Raw genomic sequence first — 19720 nt, 5'->3', positions numbered from 1 at the left:
AGGCTTCCCATTGGGTCTTTGCTGGTGGAGAGGAGGAAGCACATTTTTTTCTGTGGTGTTTTGCTGTAGTAGTTTTCCTTCTTGCCAGGCTGCCCTGTTCCTTTCCTCTGGATAGAGGGAGCAGGCTTTTGTGGACTTTTTTTTGTTGACACCTGTTGATATTTCTGAGATGGTAGCTTCATGAGCACCTACTTTGGCATATATGAGGCTAAAAGAAAACCCAGGAACTCACCATTGTCATTCCTTGGGTCCTGAGGTCTCTAGACAGTCTGCCTCCTGTCTGCTTTTCTCAGTTTTATGTAGAATGTCTAGAGTCTTTAGCTCTACTTATCGGGAATAAGGAAAAACATGTTTACTCAATCTTTCTATTCTGTGAAATGCATTGTCACATTTTTACAGGTTTAAATTACTAATTTCTTGTCAGTGCTATGTGTCAGGTATATCTTCTCCCAATCGGGGGCTTATCTTCTCACTTTCTTCATGGTAATCTTTTGTCTAACTGTAGTTCTTAACTTTAAATGAAACTTAGTCATTCTCTTCTGGTTATGCTCTTGCTCTTTGTTTCTTGATTGAGAAATTTATTCCAGCTCTAAGGTTACACAGATACTCTCCTGTATTTCCTCTTGAAAGTTTTAAAGTTCTAATCTATCCTATCCAAAAGAATTTTTTTGAATTTATTTTATTTTATTTTTTTATACAACAGGTTCTTTCTAGTTATCTATTTTATACATATTAGTGTATGTATGTCCATCCCAATCTCCCAGTTCATCCCACCACCACCCCCCAACCCCGCTTTCCTCCCTTGGGGAATTATTTTTTGAATTAAGGAGAGATCTGATTTCATCCTCCTCCCACTGTAGCGAACTATAGCACCCCTTTTCCACCAATTTCTAGTGCCACATCTGTCTTGTGTTTCTGGTATGTATATTCTGTTCCATTTTTGTTTATCCTTTCATAAATATCACACCATCTTAATTACCATAGCTTTATATGTTTACTGTGTTATTTGATAGACATGTTCCCCCAGCTTGTCAAAACTCTGTTGCAATCCCTGTTGGTATTATTATTAAAAACTGCATTGAATGTATAGACGTGACTGGGGAGAACTGGCATCTTTACCATCAAGAGCATGGTGTTTTCATTACTTAGATTTTTTTTTTAATGATTCTAAATATAGCTTAACATTTTTCTACACAATGGCCTTATACATTTAAAAAAATTTACTACTAAGTACTTTTTTTTGTTGCTATTGTAAAATAGTTTTTTTAATTAAAATTTTTGTTTATTGCTTGTATATACAAATGAAATTGACCTTTGGATTACTTTGTGTTCATTCTTATGCATTTCATTTTGAAAAAAATGTATCTGGGAACCTTACTGCAGTCTCCTTGGTACAAATTACTGCATCAAGTTTATATTACATTTTTTAATTTAATTAAAAATTTAGATTTTAATTCATTCACAATTATTATTTATTGTTTTACCAAGCACTATGAAAGATTCACGCCCCCCCCCCACCCAAAAGGAACACTATTTGCACTTGTTAAAGGAAGCAGATTGTGTTTCTGAATCGAGATTCGGAACAAAACAAACATAAACAAAATGGGTATGTCTGTGTTCCACTTTCAGAAATCCTGATTGCATAGGTCCAGAGAGAACCAGAACTCTCCTTCTTTTAAAGTTTCCATATGATTCTGCACATCTCTATTTGAAAAACACTGTGAGAGAAGTTGCTAAACAATAAAAAGAATAGTCAAAAGGATATTTATTTGTATGGGTATCTCATTTAAAATTATGAGCATTTATTCATCATTTAATATACTAGTGTGGGACATATACACATACACACCACATGTATACACACACGTGTGGGTGCACACACACATATAAAATCCCTATATATACATAAATTGAATTGCTTTGTGTTAAGTAATAGGTATGAATTTGAAGAGAGTGGACATTCACAGAATCCATTCACAGTTTGGATGAGAGGTGTTGGGTTAGGACTCAGTATGTTTGTATTAAAACTTAGAATGTGAGCTCATGGATGTAAAGAACAGAATTGGTGGTTGCCTGAAGTGGGAGTAGGGGATGGGCGAAATGGGTGAAAAGGGTCAAAAGGTAGAAATTTCCAGTTATAAAATGAGTAAGTCATGGGGATGTAATGTACAGCATGGCGATTATAGTTAGGAATACTGTATTGTATATTTGAAAGTAGCTAGAGGAGTGGATCTTAAAAGTTCTCACCACCAGAAAAAAAAAATTGTAATTGTGCATGGTGACAGATGTTAACTGAATTTTTGTGGTGATCATTTTGTGATATATACAAATATCAAATCATTATGTTGTACACCTTAAACTAATTTTAATGTTATGTCAATTATACTTGAATTTAACAAAAAACAACTTAGAACACAATTTTGTCTTTCCCAGTGGGAGTCATTCGATGTCCAGTTTGCAGCCAAGAATGTGCCGAGAGACACATCATAGATAATTTTTTTGTGAAGGACACTACTGAGGTTCCCAGCAGTACAGTAGAAAAGTCTAATCAGGTAAGTGTATTAAGTCTTGAATCTTTGCCTCCTCTTAATGAGGCATAGCCTGAAAATGCTGGAGAACTTACCATGCATTCGGTTGGTTTGTCTCAAACATATCTTTTTAATTAATTTCAGATGCCCCCTTCACCTTGCTTGGTTTTCTTTTTTCCTTCCTTTTAACATATTTGCTGGATAAACTTGGGTTGGTTAGTCCAGTAGAGTTAGCCTTATTCTGAATTTTGCTGACCTCTCCTTAAGTCATTTAACATGGCCTTCCCTGTCTCCTGTATTTTGTGTAAACTGGTGATAAAAATGTAGAGGCTGTTTCATAAGAATACTTTCATCCATATGTCTGTGTGTATTTCAAGCAGGAAGCTTATGATGTTTGGTTGTCTTTTTCCTGATGTTAATGGCGTTAATGAGCACTGCCAGATTCCATATTTCATTAGGACTTGAAAAAATGGTGACATTTTCTTTCTATCATTCCCCTTTATTTCTCAACTGGAATAGAAAGAAAAAAGCTTCCTTCTTCTATTCTTAGGTTATACAGGAAAGGTAGTTAAATGCTTGATTCTTTCCCTTTAGTTGCTAATTATTAGAGTAGTGACTTACTTTCTTAGCATTCTTCAGAGGTGACTAATGAGTGGTGTGTATGTGTGTTTATTGTTATGAACTCATGGATTTTTAACATAAAATGTGTTGTAGTTATTCTTATTGGTGCTCAATTTGTGCCATCTTGGCAGTGAGGATTCCTGAGCCCTTCTGATACAATCGCAGTGTCACTGTTATCTCCCTTGCTTTCTATTTTGACAAGATATTGTTTCATTTTCTGTTCTACACCTGGAACCAGCAGGTGGTTGGTTCTCCTAGGAGCCTTGGTTCCTTTAGTCTGAAATGGTATTTAGAGAGCACAATATGGATACTAGGGGTGCTCATCACCATTGAGTTGGTCATTTTTCTAGGACTTTCAGGAGAATGATTTAACAGATACTTTCTATTTTAAAAAGAGAGAAAGGGAAAATATAACAAGTATATATTGACATTTTGAAGTTGAATCTAGCATTGTAGATGGTCACAGAAAACTCAAGCAAATAGGAAGCCAACTAAGAGGATCAAGTCCCTTTTACCTCTGGCATTGCAGTCTTCCTCCAGCACCACCTATTGCTAGAATCTAATGTGGAACCAGCTCATTAAGCATAATTGAGCCTTTCAGAGTAAGAGTATAGAAGAATAGAGTTAGTACTGAAAGTGGAAATTATAGCATTATCTCTGTCAAAACAGAAAACAAGAAGACAATAATTACTATATGTATGTACTGGAGATATTCAATCAAATCATCATGTTTTAAAGTTACTTGAAATGAATAATTCTTCCTCTGTATGGTTAAGCCACCCACTTGATAGGCAGGTTCATTAGTTTCATTTTGCTTTTGTTTAGGGTTTTGTTTAGGGCTTTAGTTTTTTTTTAATTTGAAATTTGTTTAACTACATATAGAACATTCATATACTGCTTCCAAAATAAAATCTATGAAACAGAGTATATTCAGAGAACTCAAACTTCTATCTCCATCTCACCTACCCCCTACCTTATTTTTTCTCTACCTTATAGCTAACCATTTAATTTCTTTTATGTTTTATCCTTACACTTTTAATATTATTTTATAATCTAAGTGATTTTATGTTATTTTTAAGATTTAAGCAAATAAGTCATCCCATCCCATCCTCATCTTTCCTAGTTAAGCAGTGGTATGATATGCTTTAACACTTTGCTTTTTTACTTTTACTTTTTATACTAGAGGTCCTTCCTTAACATTATGTATAGAAATCCCATACTCCTTTTGCCACATAATGTGGAGATTAAGTTTTAGGTGACATCCTTATAGAGGTGATAGTTGAAGCCGAGGGAGTAGGTGAGACCAATCCCTAGACCTAACAAAAATCTACAGAATCAGAGGAGAAAGAGTAGTGGTGGGGTCCAGAGAGGCAATCTGGGAGATAAGAGAATCTGGAAGGGTTAAGGAATCCAAATGACTTCTAGGAAGTAAGAGTCAGTGGCATCAAATGATGTTAGAAAGGTAGAAGACAAGAACTGAGAAAGGGCAGGTTTTGGTTTATGGAAATATTATCCAGGTATTTGGAATTTGGCTAATGTAAACCACTGACTGAGGGGAAAAATTTTTTTCCCAACCACAAATGATATCATGAGGACTGCTTATATGTTGTGTAACCTTAATACCTGTTCTCAGAGAATAGTGCCACCATCTACACAGTTATATAAGCTGGAAAAAATGGTGCTATCTCTTCTTCATTTCATATCCAGTGCATCCTCCAAACCAGTCAGTTTTACTTCCCAAATCTCCTTCATTCATCTCCACTTCTACCACTGCAAAGGGCTCCTACCTATCTCTATGCAGAAGCACTTGCCCTTTTTCTAATCTCTTCTCTACATTGCAGGGACAGTGATTTTAAAAATGCACATCTGGCCATGTCACTTACTTAAAAGCTTTTAGGAGACTTCTTGAGACAAAGACCAAAATTGTCACATGATCCTTCTTGATCTGGCCCCTGCCTTGCCACCAGCTTCTTCTGTTGCCAGTCTTCCCCTTGATCTCTCCACTTGAGTCCTGCTGGCTTTCTGTCACTTCTTTGAACCTGCCATGTTCTTGCTGGAGACTTTGGTACATGCTGTTCTCTCTGCCTAGAGAGCTTTCATCAGTAATTGATGACTCAACTCTCTTATCTTGGTGCAAATATGATCTCTTTAGAGAAAGCCTTGCCTGGGTAATCTCTCCTCTCACTTTCCCCAACCATTCAACCCCACTAAAAACAGATCACTTTCCCCCATCATATGTTCTTCTAGCTTCTCATACTTTTTCCTTTATGGCACTTCTCAATTTGTAGTTATGTATTAGTATTATTGTTTCAATAATGTTTTACTTCCTCACAACCACTCAGTAAAATTCATAACCACTCAGTAAAATTTATCTTTACAACCACTCAGTAAAATTTATGTTATTACCCTTATTTTAAAGATGAGCATTCTAAGTAACCTGTCCAAGACTACTCATCCAGTAAGTAGGGGAACTGGGATTTGAACCTACACTTCATCTAGGAGACTGGGTGTCATAAGGGCAAGGATTGTGTTTGCTTTTCCTGATGGTTATATCCTCAACAGTTAGCATAGTGCCTAGAATATTTGGTATATTGAACTAAGGGCAATGTCCTTATATTTCCATTTCATATGTTTATAATTTAAAACATAGTGTCAGTTTAAATTTATGAACACTGTTAAGAAGATAACTGATAGAGTCAAGTATGGTTGGTATATCATTTATGTATGATTAGTCATGTGACCACCTTTTCTTTATTCTCAAAAATTGATGTGACGTTTCTTTTATTAGGTATGTACAAGCTGTGAGGACAATGCAGAAGCTAATGGGTTTTGTGTAGAGTGTGTTGAATGGCTCTGCAAGACATGCATCAGAGCTCATCAAAGGGTGAAATTCACAAAAGACCACACTGTGAGACAGAAAGAGGAAGTATCTCCAGGTAATAAATTAATTTTTAAATTTCGTTTTTTCTCTATCCCTCCCAAGTCATTCTTTCTTTCCCACGCTAACTTGTTTTGATACACTCGTAAGCATTAAATATACTCTTCTCTTTTACTACAAGGAAGTCTATATTATGGCTGAATTTGAATACTTGTAAATGTTGGTAAGTATGAATAGATACAGAATTCTGCTTTATATTCATACTCACAACCCTCCTTCTCCTATAAATGCCTTAATTTGGTATGAATGTACAACATGTGAAAAAGTTGCCTTTAAAACTTATTTTCTATATACACTATTGATACTATGTATAAAATAGGCAACCAACGAGAACATACTGTATAGCGCAGGGAACTCTACTTAATGCACTGTAGTGACCTAAATGGGAAGGAAATCCAAAAAAGAGGGGATATATGTATACATGACTCATTTTGCTGTACAGTAAGAACTAACACAACATTGTAAAGCAACTATATTCCAATAAAAATTAATTTAAAAAAAATTTTTACACTTATATTCTCTCATCTCTTATTTTTAAGATGATAAGGGGTGGGCTTAAAAAAAGTTTTACAACTCTTTTCTCTCTGATATTCTTGTAGTAAACCTGTTTCTTGATATTTGTTATATAGATAACCAAAGAAACTTTGCTTTTTATGTATTTAATTATGGTTTCTGGGTTTTTATTGTGTTGCTTATAATGTAAAGTTCACTAATAACATTTTTTGTATAGTAAAATATGTGTAACTTAAAATCTGACATTCTAACCATTTTTAAGTGTACGAATCATTGGCACTAATTGTATTCAAAGTATTAGGCAACCATCACCACCATTTCCAAAACTTTTTTAACACTTCCAAAAGAAACTGTACCCAATAAATAATAATTGCCCATTCCCCTCTCCTCACCATTCCCTGCTAACCTCTAATCTACTATCTGTCTCAATGAATTTGCTTATTCTAGATATTTCATACAAGTGGAATCATATGGTATTTGTCCCTCAATGTCTGGCTTATTTCACTTACCACAGTAGTGTTTTCAGGTTTTATCCATGTTGTAATATTTATCAGCACTTTGTTGATTTTTATGGCTCATTAGGATATTTCTGTTTAAAAATTAATCCACTGCTTTTTATTCATTGAGTCAACCAGTGTTTGTATGCCTATTCTATATTCCAGGAACTTTGCTAGATTGAAGAGATGAAAAAGTGAATAAGATAGGTACTTCCTACCCTCCAGGAGTTATTAGTATGATGAAGACTATGAACAAATTAGCAATCATAGTTTAGCCTCATAACTTCTGTAGGAGCACATGAAAGGAGTACCAAACTCAGATATGGGGATTTACATTGAAGGCCACATCTGGGACTTCAAGGATGAATGGAAGTTCATCGCATAAATGAGAAGGGTGGGGAAAACTGAAGCACGTGCACAGATTTCCAGAGGGGGAACGTTGAGTGTAGCTGGAGAGTAAGATGCAAGAAGAGGAGAAGTAAGAGATGAGGCTAGGAGTCTGGAGACACAGGAAAAGGGGGATATAATTTCTGAGAACACTGATGAAGAAGAGACACAAAAGAGGAAAGGCCAGGTATATACTCAGGTAAATTTAATAGATTAGTTCTAGAAAGACTTCTGTTTTTCTGTAAAGTCAGCCACCTATTGAAAAAGAGAGCAGAGGAAATAGGACTGAAAGGTTAGAAATATGGAGGATATTTGAAATAACTCCAGTTGAAAGAGAGCTCTAGCTTTGGAAATAGGATTGCTTGGTAGCATCAAGGTTACATTTGGTATAGTCCTTAAAACTTGCTCGGGGCTTCCCTGGTGGCGCAGTGGTTGAGAGTCCGCCTGCCAATGCAGGGGACACGGGTTCGTGCCCCGGTCCGGGAAGATCCCACATGCCGCGGAGCGGCTGGGCCCGTGAGCCACAGCTGCTGAGCCTGCGCGTCTGGAGCCTGTGCTCCGCAACAAGAGAGGCCACGATAGTGAGAGGCCCACGCACCGCGATGAAGAGTGGCCCCTGCTCGCCGCAACTGGAGAAAGCCCTTGCACAGAAACGAAGACCCAACACAGCCAAAAATAAATAAATAAATAAATAAATTTATTTAAAAAAAAAAAAAAAAACTGCCTCTATCAGTCCTCGGCAGTCTGATATAGTTATAGAGAAGGATTCAACTATTTAGGGTTGGGGTTTAGCTGGACCAACATTCTAGAAGTTCCACAGGATAAGAGATGCGGATATAGGCATGTGTTGACATGAAGAGTTTGGAGATTTTAACTGTATAAAGAAAGTGAAGTTGACAGTGTCAGTTGATAGGGCGAAAGAAATGGTTAGGGACTAGAAATATTCAGTGAGGTACAGTGAGAGTAGTTTAAGAATTGGGAAGTTAGAAAGTAGAAGTTATTAGAGTGGGCTATTTGAATTTATGATTATAGAAATGGAACAGTAATGGACAATAAATCTAGGGTGGGACCATGGTGTGTATGAAATGGAATAAGTAGCTAAAATGAAGTACAGGTCTCTAGAGATGAAAAAGTCTGAGAGGCTTGTCTTTATGTGGTACTCTCTGTGGACTTCTGAATCATCCAGGATGATGATGAGACGAAGGGCTAGGAGGATGACTATGAGTCAGGATTGAAATTCTTCATAAATAAAGGAAGTCTATAAAGGGATGACATGATGTCATAATTATCTAAATCAGAAGCTCTATAAATAATTATTCCTGAAGAACAGGTACAGACCAGGATGTCCCAAGCCAACTAAGGATGTATGGTCACCCATCATCTACTGTGATGCCCAGATGATATGAACCTCAAGGAGAAGGGTGCAGGGAGCTATGACAATAGTAATATTGAACCATCTTTGCTTTGCTGGAATTAATTCCATTTGGTCTTGATGTGTTGTGCTTTTAGTATTCTTTTAATACATTACTAATTTTCTCTATCTGGTTGTTTTCCTTTTTTTGTTCAGAATTTTATATATTTTCCCCTTCTTTTTGATATGACTAAATAGTAGTTTACCTTTTTGTTTTTATCCCTAAATTTATCTAATTACCCTCAATATATTTTTTAGTTCATTAATTTTATTTTTAATTCCTCTCAGCTTACCTTGGTATTGTTTAATCAGTCATTGTATTTATTTGTATTCTAATTTTTCTATTTAACATTGTAACATAAACATTGCCCAGTTTTATCTCCTCTCTAGATAACTATTAAGAAGTTATGTGGATGACTACAGTGTAATAGTGTAAACTTTATGATTATTTCTGTGTTAATGGGTATCCTCTGTTAGGAATTTTGCAAAAGTGGGGAAATAATTTTTCCACCATCTCTTTTATACATTTTTATTAGATTTTTCTGCATTGCATTAAAAAAAAAAAAAAACTCCCACATTTGGAATACAAAACATTCCAGTTGGTTCCGTTCACTTATCTGGGCTATTACGATTTTTTAATTTCATAAAACATCTTTTTAGTTACACACTTTCTTTTTCTCCTGAATTAATTTTAATTTTTACACTGGAAAGTGGAAAGCTCATTTATCTTTTCCTCCAGAAATGCAAAAAATACTTAATATTTTATTATCTGTAAAACCTCCTGGTAATGGTGGTGTCGGTGAAACTTTAGCTCCTTTATATCTCAATGGACTTGAATTTAAATGAACAATCTAATAATTATTTACTATTCAATTATGTTAATTTCCTTCTTTTTGCCTCCCATTGTCTCTACAGAGGCAGTTGGTGTGACCAGTCAGCGACCAGTGTTTTGTCCTTTTCATAAGAAGGAGCAGCTGAAACTTTACTGTGAAACATGTGACAAACTGACATGTCGGGACTGCCAGTTATTAGAACATAAAGAGCACAGGTACCTGCATCTTTCCTACATACATAGATTTATAATACAGCTTTATGAGGACTAGACGACTGCTGGCACCCCAGCCAAATGGCCGTCTGCAAATAATGTTTTGTTTGGCCATCAGTATGTTGGCCTAGTTCAAGATTTTTCAACTTTGGTGCTGCTGCCTTTGTTGTGGGGGCTATCTGGTACATTGTATGGTGTTTAACTGCACCTTTGACCTCCATTTACTAGATTCCAATAGCATTCTCCCAGTTGTGACAACCAAAAAATGTCTCTAGATGTTGCCAAATGCCCTAGGCAGCAAAATCACCCTAGCTGAGAACCACTGGCTGACGCACTTTTTAAAACTATATGGAATTAGTTGCCAGCATTGTAAATAAGATTTTACATTTAAAAAAACATTTAGATCTCTGGCTTTGGTTTTGGTTTTTGTTTTCTGTTTTTCTTTGTTTTGTTTTTTAAGAAAATTGAATCTGTTTTAGCCCTAGGTCCCATATATTCAATACTTTCATGTCAGTATTTGACTGGAATTGACTTTAGTCCTCTTTAGGATGGGCATGTTCTTCTAATTCATCATAGTTTCTACCAAAGCTTACTTTTAAACCTGTCCTCCATAGGCATTTGAATTAGCAACAACTGAATTAAACAGTAAGATTCTGATAAATTGATACAGATATAATTGGTTGAAAAAGGTCTCCCAATAATGGCAGACTAGGTAATTTGGACCAGCCATACCAGTGAGGATAACTAGAAAACATGGACAAAATACAGAAATCATTGATAAGATATTTTTAGAGCTTGGTAATAAAGAATTATTGGACCAGGATTGGGTTGGAGTGGGGACAGAGAATGGTACAGGCTTTTTTCCCCTTGGAAGCATTTGCCTAGAGGTTGAGGGGTGCTTTTAATATGTTCACAGGGCTGAAAGACAGGGATTGGAGTTCAGGGTCACAGGGGTTAAAGGCTTCTTCTTGCCTTGAGTTGGGATTCTGAAAGTCTACACTACTATGGTAAAGATGAACGAGCTAGTAAATATTACAGTTCCTCACTGGAACTAAAGTGCAGAATCAGATCTTCTCAGTACCCAAAGTTGGATTAAATTGTAATCTTATTGCTTGTGCCCCAAGGTACCTGGTAGAATAAAATGTAAATCCTCCCTGGAGGAAGAAAACATCACCCTAGACCTCAGATTTATTTAATAATGAGTTTTACAAAATGGTTCAGCACACAATTAGAAATAACCAAATATGCTAGGAGATAAGACAATGAACAATGTCTAGAGCTTACATTACAGTAACTGAAATTAACTCAATAGAGGGTTTAAGAGCAGATCTGACATGCCAGGAAGTGAGAATTAATGAACTGGGAGAAAATTAAGAAAACATCAAAATGAAGCATGATAAACAGAAAGATGGAAAATGGAAGAGGGATCGAGAAGATGTAACACAGGGTGTAATTGAGGTCCAAGAAAGAGAGAGAAGAATGGGAAGGAAGCAACATTTGAGGGCAGAATATAATGGCTTAGAACTTTGTAATACTGAAGAAAGACATCTAGCCCATATTCAAGAAGCCCCATAACTCCCCAGCAGGATAATTAAAAAATAAAGTAATATTTTTGAAGTGTAAAAAGAAAATACTATAAAACCAAAATTCTATACCCAGTGAACATATTCTTCAGAAATGAAGGTTCATAAGAAAGACATTTTCAGACAAAATAAACTGGGAGAAGTTATCCCCAGTAAACACTCATGAAAGCACACATTAGGCAGAAGAAAAACGGTAGGTGATGCATGATGGAAAGAATGGCTAAAATGATAAGTATGAGTAAATCTAAATAAATGTTGACTTAAACAGTAATGTCTTGGTGTGTCATGTGTGTGTTAAATATCACACAGACATGTTAGGAGGATATGGAGTTCATGTTCTAAGGTTCATGCATCGCTTAGGAAGAAGGTAGTAAACTACAAGTTCTTAGATGATAAGTTAAGATCTGCATTTTTTAATGCATAGAGTAGTCACTAAATGAATATTAAAAGTCAATATGATTATCAAGATAACAGAGGGAGAAAGTAGAAAAATGAACAATTAATTAGTCTAAACACAGGCCAAAAAAGAGAATAGGAACAAAGAACAAATGGGATTTAATAAGACTTGATAAGTTGGTACATCTCTAAATATATTTGTAATTGTAATAAATGTGAATGGATAAAATGTTCCAAATTAAAAGATTCCAGGCTGGATAAGAAAGCAAATAGAGAACCTGCTACTTGCTTCTTGTAAGAGAAACATCTAAAACCTAAGTATATAAAAAGAATGATGAGAAAAGCTATGCCATACAAACACTAATCAAAGGTAAGCTGGTATATCAAAGTACATTATTTGAGATAAAGAGAGAAACTTTATAACAATAAAAGGCTCTTTTTATCTAAAAGATATAAGAGTTCTAAATTTATATTCCTCATAGCCTTACAACATATAAAGAAAAAAGACAGAACTTAGAACATAGAGACAAATCCACATAGTGGGAAATTTAACATATTTCTCTCAGTAATTGACAAAACAAACAGACTGAAACTCAGTAAGGATATTTCAGTAAGAGTCAAAAAACACAATTAGCAAATGACCTCATGGACATTAAGGACACTGCACCCAATAATACACATTATTCCAAACATAAAAAAGGAAAAAATCAATTAACCATATGCCAAGGCAGTTTTACATTTCAGAAGATCGAAATCATATAAATTCTTGTGTAAACTCAATGCAGTCAATCTAGAAAACAATAATAAATGAGAAAAATCTGCATATATTTGAAAATTAAGAAATGTAATTCATATCAAAATGCAATGATGTATGATCCTGGACTGTATCCCGGACTAGAGAGGGGAAATGATATAGAGGATATTATTGAGACAAATCACATAATTGGAGAATGGTCTGTAGATTAGATGAAAGTATTATCTCAATATCAGTTTTCCTGTATTTAATAATTATACTGTGGTTACATAATAGAATGTCCTTGTTTTTAGGAAATGCATACTAATTATTAAGGAGTTAAAGGACTTTGCTGAGGCAATATTTGAAAATCTTTGTAAAGGTATATGTGAGATCTCTGTGCTATTGCAAATCTAACTTTGAAATTATTTCAAAAATAAGCAGTTAAAAATAAATTTAAATAAAGCATCAAAGAAGAAATTCCAATGAATATTAGAAAATATTTTTATCTGAATGATAGTGAAAATACTATTCTTGACGTATCCTGCTAAAGCCATGATTAGAGGAAAATATATATCGCTAATGCATGTATTAGATATTAAGGATAAAATGTAAATGTCCTAAACATTTATCTCAAGTTAGAAAAAGCAGCAAATTAAACCCAAAGTAAGTAGCAAAAAGGATACAATAAATACAATGCAGAATCAAAGCCAAACATTGGATCTTTCAAAAGATTAACAAATCTCTTTATGAATGATTAAAAAGAAAACAGACTCAAAAAACCAATGCCAGAAGTGAAAAGAGGGGCATCACCACATTTTCTACAGGCATTTAAAAATATAAAAAGGTTTTTTGTCAATAGATTTGAAAATTTTTACATGAAATGGGATAATTCTTAGAAAATACACTTACCAAAACTAGCACAATATAAAATAGAGAATCAGAACAGTCCTTTAATTTAGTGTAAATCCCGCAAAGAAAACTACAGACCCAAATGATTTCACTGATGAATCTACAAAATAGGTAAGGTTAAAATAATGCCTTTCCTATACAGTCTTGTCCATAGAACGGTAAAGAATGAATTCTCTCCAACTTGTTTTATGAGAAATCAAAATAGAAAATTACAAACCAGTCTTACCCATGAAATGAACTTAAAATTTCTAAGAAATACATTAGGAAACCAAGTCCAGGAGCATTGTGATTTTTGGATAATATAATCACAACTAAGTTAACCTTATTATAGGAATACAAAGTTCATTTAACCTTTGAAAATCATTCATGTAATTCGTCCTGTTTAAAGAATAAAGGAAAAATTATATGACCATCTCCATAGAGGCAGAAGAAACAGTCAAGAAAGAATGTATATCCATGATATACAATCTTAGCAAACTAGGAATAAAAGAAAATTTCTCAAACCTGGTAAAGATTATCTATGAAAAGAGCTAGAAAACATCATAATGGAATATTATAAGTTTTTTGCATTGAGTTTAGGATAAACCTAAATAAAGACAACCAGTTTGATCATTTCATTTAATAATTACATTGTATTAGGGTCCCAAAGAGTGTATAACAAAAAAAGTTTACCAAGATAAAAAAACTTGCACCTAAGAAAGAATTTTAAATGTCATTATTTACAAATGATATGATTATATACAAAAGAAATCCAATAGAAATATTATTAACTGTGTGTTCCCCCTTTTTTCTAACTCTGGCAACCCTACTTATAATACTTACTGATTTAATTACACTTACACTTTTAAATCACATTATGTAAAATAATGTATTTTGTGCATTTTATGAAAAACTTTTAATAAAACTCTTTTATGTATCTTACACATCATCTGTTTCTCTAGAGCGCCTTTGGAGTCATCTTACATAGTTTGTCAGAGGTTGTTATCTTAACTTTCAAGTCAATTTTTTTTTAATTTAGGTATTTTATGATATTGTTGCTTGAAGCTTTGTCACATGCAAGGCATAACATCAGGAGTTTTGCCCCCATCCCCTCACTTCCCCCCATTTATTAAAAGCATGCAATATTTGTTATTTGTGACCTGTAGCACAACTACCTGTTATTTAAAAGTGATCTTCAAAATATTTGTTTACAAAGCATCAAACTTTCATAATTATGAAATTGCAAAATAGTTAATAAATCTACATAGATATTTATCTATGATTACTTTTTGCCAGGTCCACCAAGAGAGCCTGTTAAGCTTGTAAAACTGTGAACGATTGAATGTGTGTTTTTCTCAGATTTTAAAAATTATTTAAAGAGTGTCTATGGACTTACCTGGTGGCGCAGTGGTTAAGAATCCGCCTACCAGTGCAGGGGACATGGGTTCGAGCCCTGGTACGGGAAGATCCCACATGCTGCGGAGCAACTAAGCCTGTGCTCCACAACTGTTGAGCCTGCACACCGCAACTACTGAAGCCCACACGCCTAGATGCAACAAGAGAAGCCACCACAATGAGAAGCCCATGCACCGCAACGAAGAGTAGCCCCCGCTCACCGCAACTAGAGAAAGCCCGCACACAGCAATGAAGACCCAACACAGCCAAAAATAAATAAATAAATAAATTTATTTAAAAAATAGAAATTAAAAAAATAAAGAGTGTCCATGATTAATATCTGTAAAGACTCCCTCCTTTTTAAGAGAGAATTTGGGTGGGGTGGGGGAAACCTGCCTTCTATGGATATATTTGGTATTTTAAAAAGATTATTATTTATATCCTTTATACTCATAAATAGTTTCCTATTAGTTATTTGTTTGCTTTGGGGCTTTTCCTCATTTTAGACAGACATTTGTGTGAAATAAATTGCTTATTATTTTTTCAGATATCAATTTATAGAAGAAGCTTTTCAGAATCAGAAAGTGATCATAGATACACTAATCACCAAACTGATGGAAAAAACAAAATACATAAAATTCACAGGAAATCAAATCCAAAACAGGTAAATTTATATTTATGGTATTACTTAAATCATCTATATAAAATGTGTTAAGTATATTAACTTTAAGAACAGACATTTTACTTAACTCATCGTGAAGTACATCCAAGTAAGCTGTCAGATGGGTCTAATAACACATAATTGATAAGTCTTTTCCAGAAACTTTGGGTTTCTGGGAAGTTTGGAAAGTATTCTTTTCAGCCATGAAATTTCAAAACTGTTATGGTAATAAGCTACATTTAATAACAGCTCATTTATCAGGTAAGTATTAATAATTTTTAATTATTTTGTGTTTTCCAATTATCCAAGAAATGCCAGGATTTAAAAACGAAATCAACTATTTTTATAGTACTGTAAAATATTTTAACACTTAATTAGATACATAATTGCTATTTTAAGGATTGCTAGACTTAGAGATGCCTCCCCTGAGCTGTCAGCTTTTAACTGCTATGAGGCAGAGATCATAGAACACCAGGAGACAGGGCTTGTTAACCTGTTTCACATACCTTTTACTCCTTGTCAGATACAATACTTAAACAGCTTCTACATATTGCTTGTTATACTGTTTGTCCTCCAAGGGAGTAAATCATCAACTGTCCAAAGGCTCATGTCCTAAAATTCAGTGATTGGAGAGCAAACCATTGACCTCTGTGGGGAGGAGGGAGTTTGCCTAGTACCCCCCTTTGCATCCCATTTGAGGCACATGCTGACATTTTACAACACCTGTGAAATCCCATGTCCCCTTTCTTTTGTTGTTTTGCACATGAAAGTAACACGTCACTGCTTAAATAGATAAAGAAATGCTTATTAGAAAGAGCCTGAATAAGAGAGGCCTTGCAGGGGCTTTGAATGTTGTTCATAGGGAAAAGTATATCAGCCTTTTGTAGTTCATCTTCCTTAAGATCAGTCGTCACAATCTGTTACTCTTACCATTTTTCAACATGGCTAGGGTGGGGCATTTGGTACTTTTTTCCAAGGAATTCCTTGGCTTACCTGACTTCCTTAAAGGAGATTTTAAACATAATTTAACCTTTTCTTGACTCCTTGGTGTTATTATTACATCTATTATACATTGTGATAATAAAAGTTCTGTTGTGCGTCTTTTAGTTTCTATTATTCTTTTGTTATCAGCTCTCATTTCATTTTACCTTTCTCTTTCACATGAGAACTGTAGTTGACCAAATACTATTTCCTTTGTCATATTCTAATAACAGTACTGTATTTTTGCCAAATTGATGTAATTGGTGGGTTTAAAATTTTGTATCTGAGTAATTGAAAATATATAATGAATATTTATGGAATGATAAGGGTAGATAATCTCTACCATCTAGTGGCAAACAGTAGTAATTGTAAAATAACTAATTTTATGTAAACGATCCACCGTTGATGAAATTCACCATTTTGACTTTTTTCTTACTCTTTCATTGTGTATATGGTATGACCTATGGGCCAGAGTTTACTCTTTTTTTTTTTTTTAAACATATGGATATTCATTTGTTCCAACACTTGTTCTGTTTGTTGAAAAGATTATCCTGTTGCTATTAAACTGCCTTAGTACCTTTGTTGAAAATATGTTGACCATATATGTGTGAGATTATTTTGGACTCTCTTTCCATTGTGCTTTTCTTTCTTGCTAATACCCCGCTTTCTTCATGACTAGAGCTTTTTATAGTAAGTCTTAAAATCAGATAGTGTGAATTTTCCAAATATTTTTTTTACCTTTTTTTTTTTTTTTTTTAGTAGTTTATGCTCTTTTTACAAAATAATACATTACGGTGTGAAAGGATTTTAGTTTTTGAATTGTGGTAAAAATTAAAGACTCTTTGGATTAGATGCTAATTCTTTGTATCTTTATAGCTACCGGATTATAGAAGGATTAAATTTACTGGACTGACTTTGCTGTTAATTCATCTTTATGCATGTGCAAACATGGCATTACTTGTCCCTTTTTCATCCTGTTCTACCATCATGAGGATTTAAATTAGTTGGGTTTTTGGGGTTTTTTTTGGTTTTTTGGGGGGTTGGTTTTTTTTCTTTTTTTTTTTTGAGGTTGTTTGCTTCCTAGACCTATCTGGTTTCCTTGATCCTCTAGCCAATATTGATGTTAAATAATTATCTTGAAGAATTTCCAACGTTGGTGGTGGGGGGTGATAAATTAAGAGTTTGGGATTAACATATACACACTACTATATATAAAATAGGTAACCAACAAGGACCTACTGTATAGCACAGGGAAATTATATGCAATATTTTGTAATAACGTATAAGGGAAAATAATCTGAAAAAGAATATATATATGTATGTATAACTGAATCACTTTTCTGTACACCTGAAACTCATACAACATTGTAAATCAACTATACTTTAATTTAAAAAAAAATAATAATAATTTCCAACAGAGAATAAAATCCCTGCCCTTTTCATCTTAAGTGTTGGAAGATAAGCAGACAGAAGAAATGAAGCCTTTTATTTATCTCAGAATGTTTGATGGTGGATGCCTCATTATTCTTTTTCTGCTTTTATAAGATATTCTGGTGTAATGCTCTGTATTTTTTTTCCTATCCATCTTGATCTCCATGAAAACAGCATTCCCATTTTCTCTAATCAAAGGAAAAAAATGTATATGCTGGTTGATAAAAACATATAGTTATTTGGCTGCTTATTTCAAGACAAATGTGTTATTAAAAGTAGCAAACTACTATTATTGTCTTTCTGCGTTTATTCAGATATAATGAATGGGTAACAGTTCAGATGACTAAGATAATAGTGACACATTTAAGCTTTTCTACTTCTTAGTTGCAGTGAATACAGTAGAACTCATTCAGTCCTGGTTTTCCTTATCTTGTTTATAAATCATTTTTTTGTCCGTCCTTTTAGGCTGAGAATTTTTCCAGGTGTCATAATCTTTCCAAATAATGTTTTCTTAAGATGTGTTCATTCTCTTGCAGTTTTATACATTTTGATATTAAGATTGAATTGACTGTGTCTTTTGGAAGAATTAATATTTCTGCTATCTCATCTTCAAGAAAGTCTATTTAAACTGAAGGACCCTTAGAAAAAGCTGAGCTTTTAAGAGCTGAAAACTTTTTGGTCTAATTTAGGGATTAGAAAATCAATATTACATATTGTAAAACAAATCTTCTGCCTTAGATTTTAGACTTCCCCCTTTTGTTTAATTTTCAGGATAATTGAAGTAAATCAAAATCAGAAGCAGGTGGAACAGGATATTAAAGTTGCCATATTTACATTGATGGTAGAAATAAATAAAAAAGGAAAAGCTCTACTGCATCAGCTTGAGGTAAGTTACTGTTAATGGGACAGTATGTTGTAGTGATTTAACGTAGTATTTTCTCGTGTATTTGTGAATTTGAAATCACAGCCTTTTTCATACAATTGTTTCCATTTGATTTAGTAATATTTTTCTCCATTCTCAGGCTCTCCCTTGTAGCTGACAATTTATGGCTTTCTGATACAGTAGGAATGTCTTAATCCTTATTGTTTACTTCAGAGCACAAAGCATAATGCCTTGCTTGAAGGAGGAGCTTAGTAAATATTAAAGAGATGAATCTTTTTAGAGATTCATTGAATCGACAGCTTTGGGTCACCAAAGGAGTGCAATTCAGCAAAGTTTTTCAGAAAGCTACATTAAGTTAGTTATATTTAGTTCTCAAATATATACATTTAACCTTGTGAGAAATTAGATAAAAGGATGTGCCTCCTGCCCTCAGCAGTCTTAATTGTGAAAGCAGTACTCAGGGAGAGATGCTCAAGGCACTTAAGATAGTTGTTTGTCACTGCAGGTAAGAAAAATATTACTAACTTAAACCAGCTTTCTTACATTCATGAAGGTCAAGATCCAGAGTCAGTGTTTGACTCAAATAACATGAGGTTACAACTTCTACATGGTATCTTAACATAATATTAATTGCATGATATTTTGGTATTATTTTAATATATTGGTGCAAAAAGAATTTAACAGTAGAGAAACAAATTAAGAAGAGAATAAAAGAATCCTGATGTTCGAAGATTAAAAAAAAAGCCTCATAGAAAAAATTTAGTTCAACCTCTTTATTTTATAGTTGACAAAATTATAAGTTCTTTGTCAGAAAGTTATCTTCCTC

The 19720-nt window shown here is 34.0% G+C and overlaps 1 protein-coding gene across 3 annotated transcripts in view; it reads left to right on the top strand.

Annotated features, from left to right (window-relative positions):
- TRIM24 (tripartite motif containing 24) overlaps positions 1-19720 on the top strand; it is a 93071-nt gene that overhangs the window by 35636 nt on the left and 37715 nt on the right. For all 3 annotated transcript variants that reach the window (XM_036863292.1, XM_036863293.1, XM_036863291.1), the window contains exons 2-6: positions 2434-2552; positions 5938-6085; positions 9811-9943; positions 15486-15602; positions 18783-18897. In XM_036863292.1, the coding sequence (XP_036719187.1) occupies positions 2434-2552; positions 5938-6085; positions 9811-9943; positions 15486-15602; positions 18783-18897 (632 nt within the window). The remainder of the gene's footprint in view (positions 1-2433; positions 2553-5937; positions 6086-9810; positions 9944-15485; positions 15603-18782; positions 18898-19720) is intronic.

Source organism: Balaenoptera musculus, chromosome 9 (assembly GCF_009873245.2).
Source record: "Balaenoptera musculus isolate JJ_BM4_2016_0621 chromosome 9, mBalMus1.pri.v3, whole genome shotgun sequence".
Lineage (NCBI taxonomy): Eukaryota > Metazoa > Chordata > Mammalia > Artiodactyla > Balaenopteridae > Balaenoptera > Balaenoptera musculus.
The sequence above is the reverse complement of the archived record's forward strand: the minus strand, read 5'-3'. Positions and strand labels throughout refer to the sequence as shown.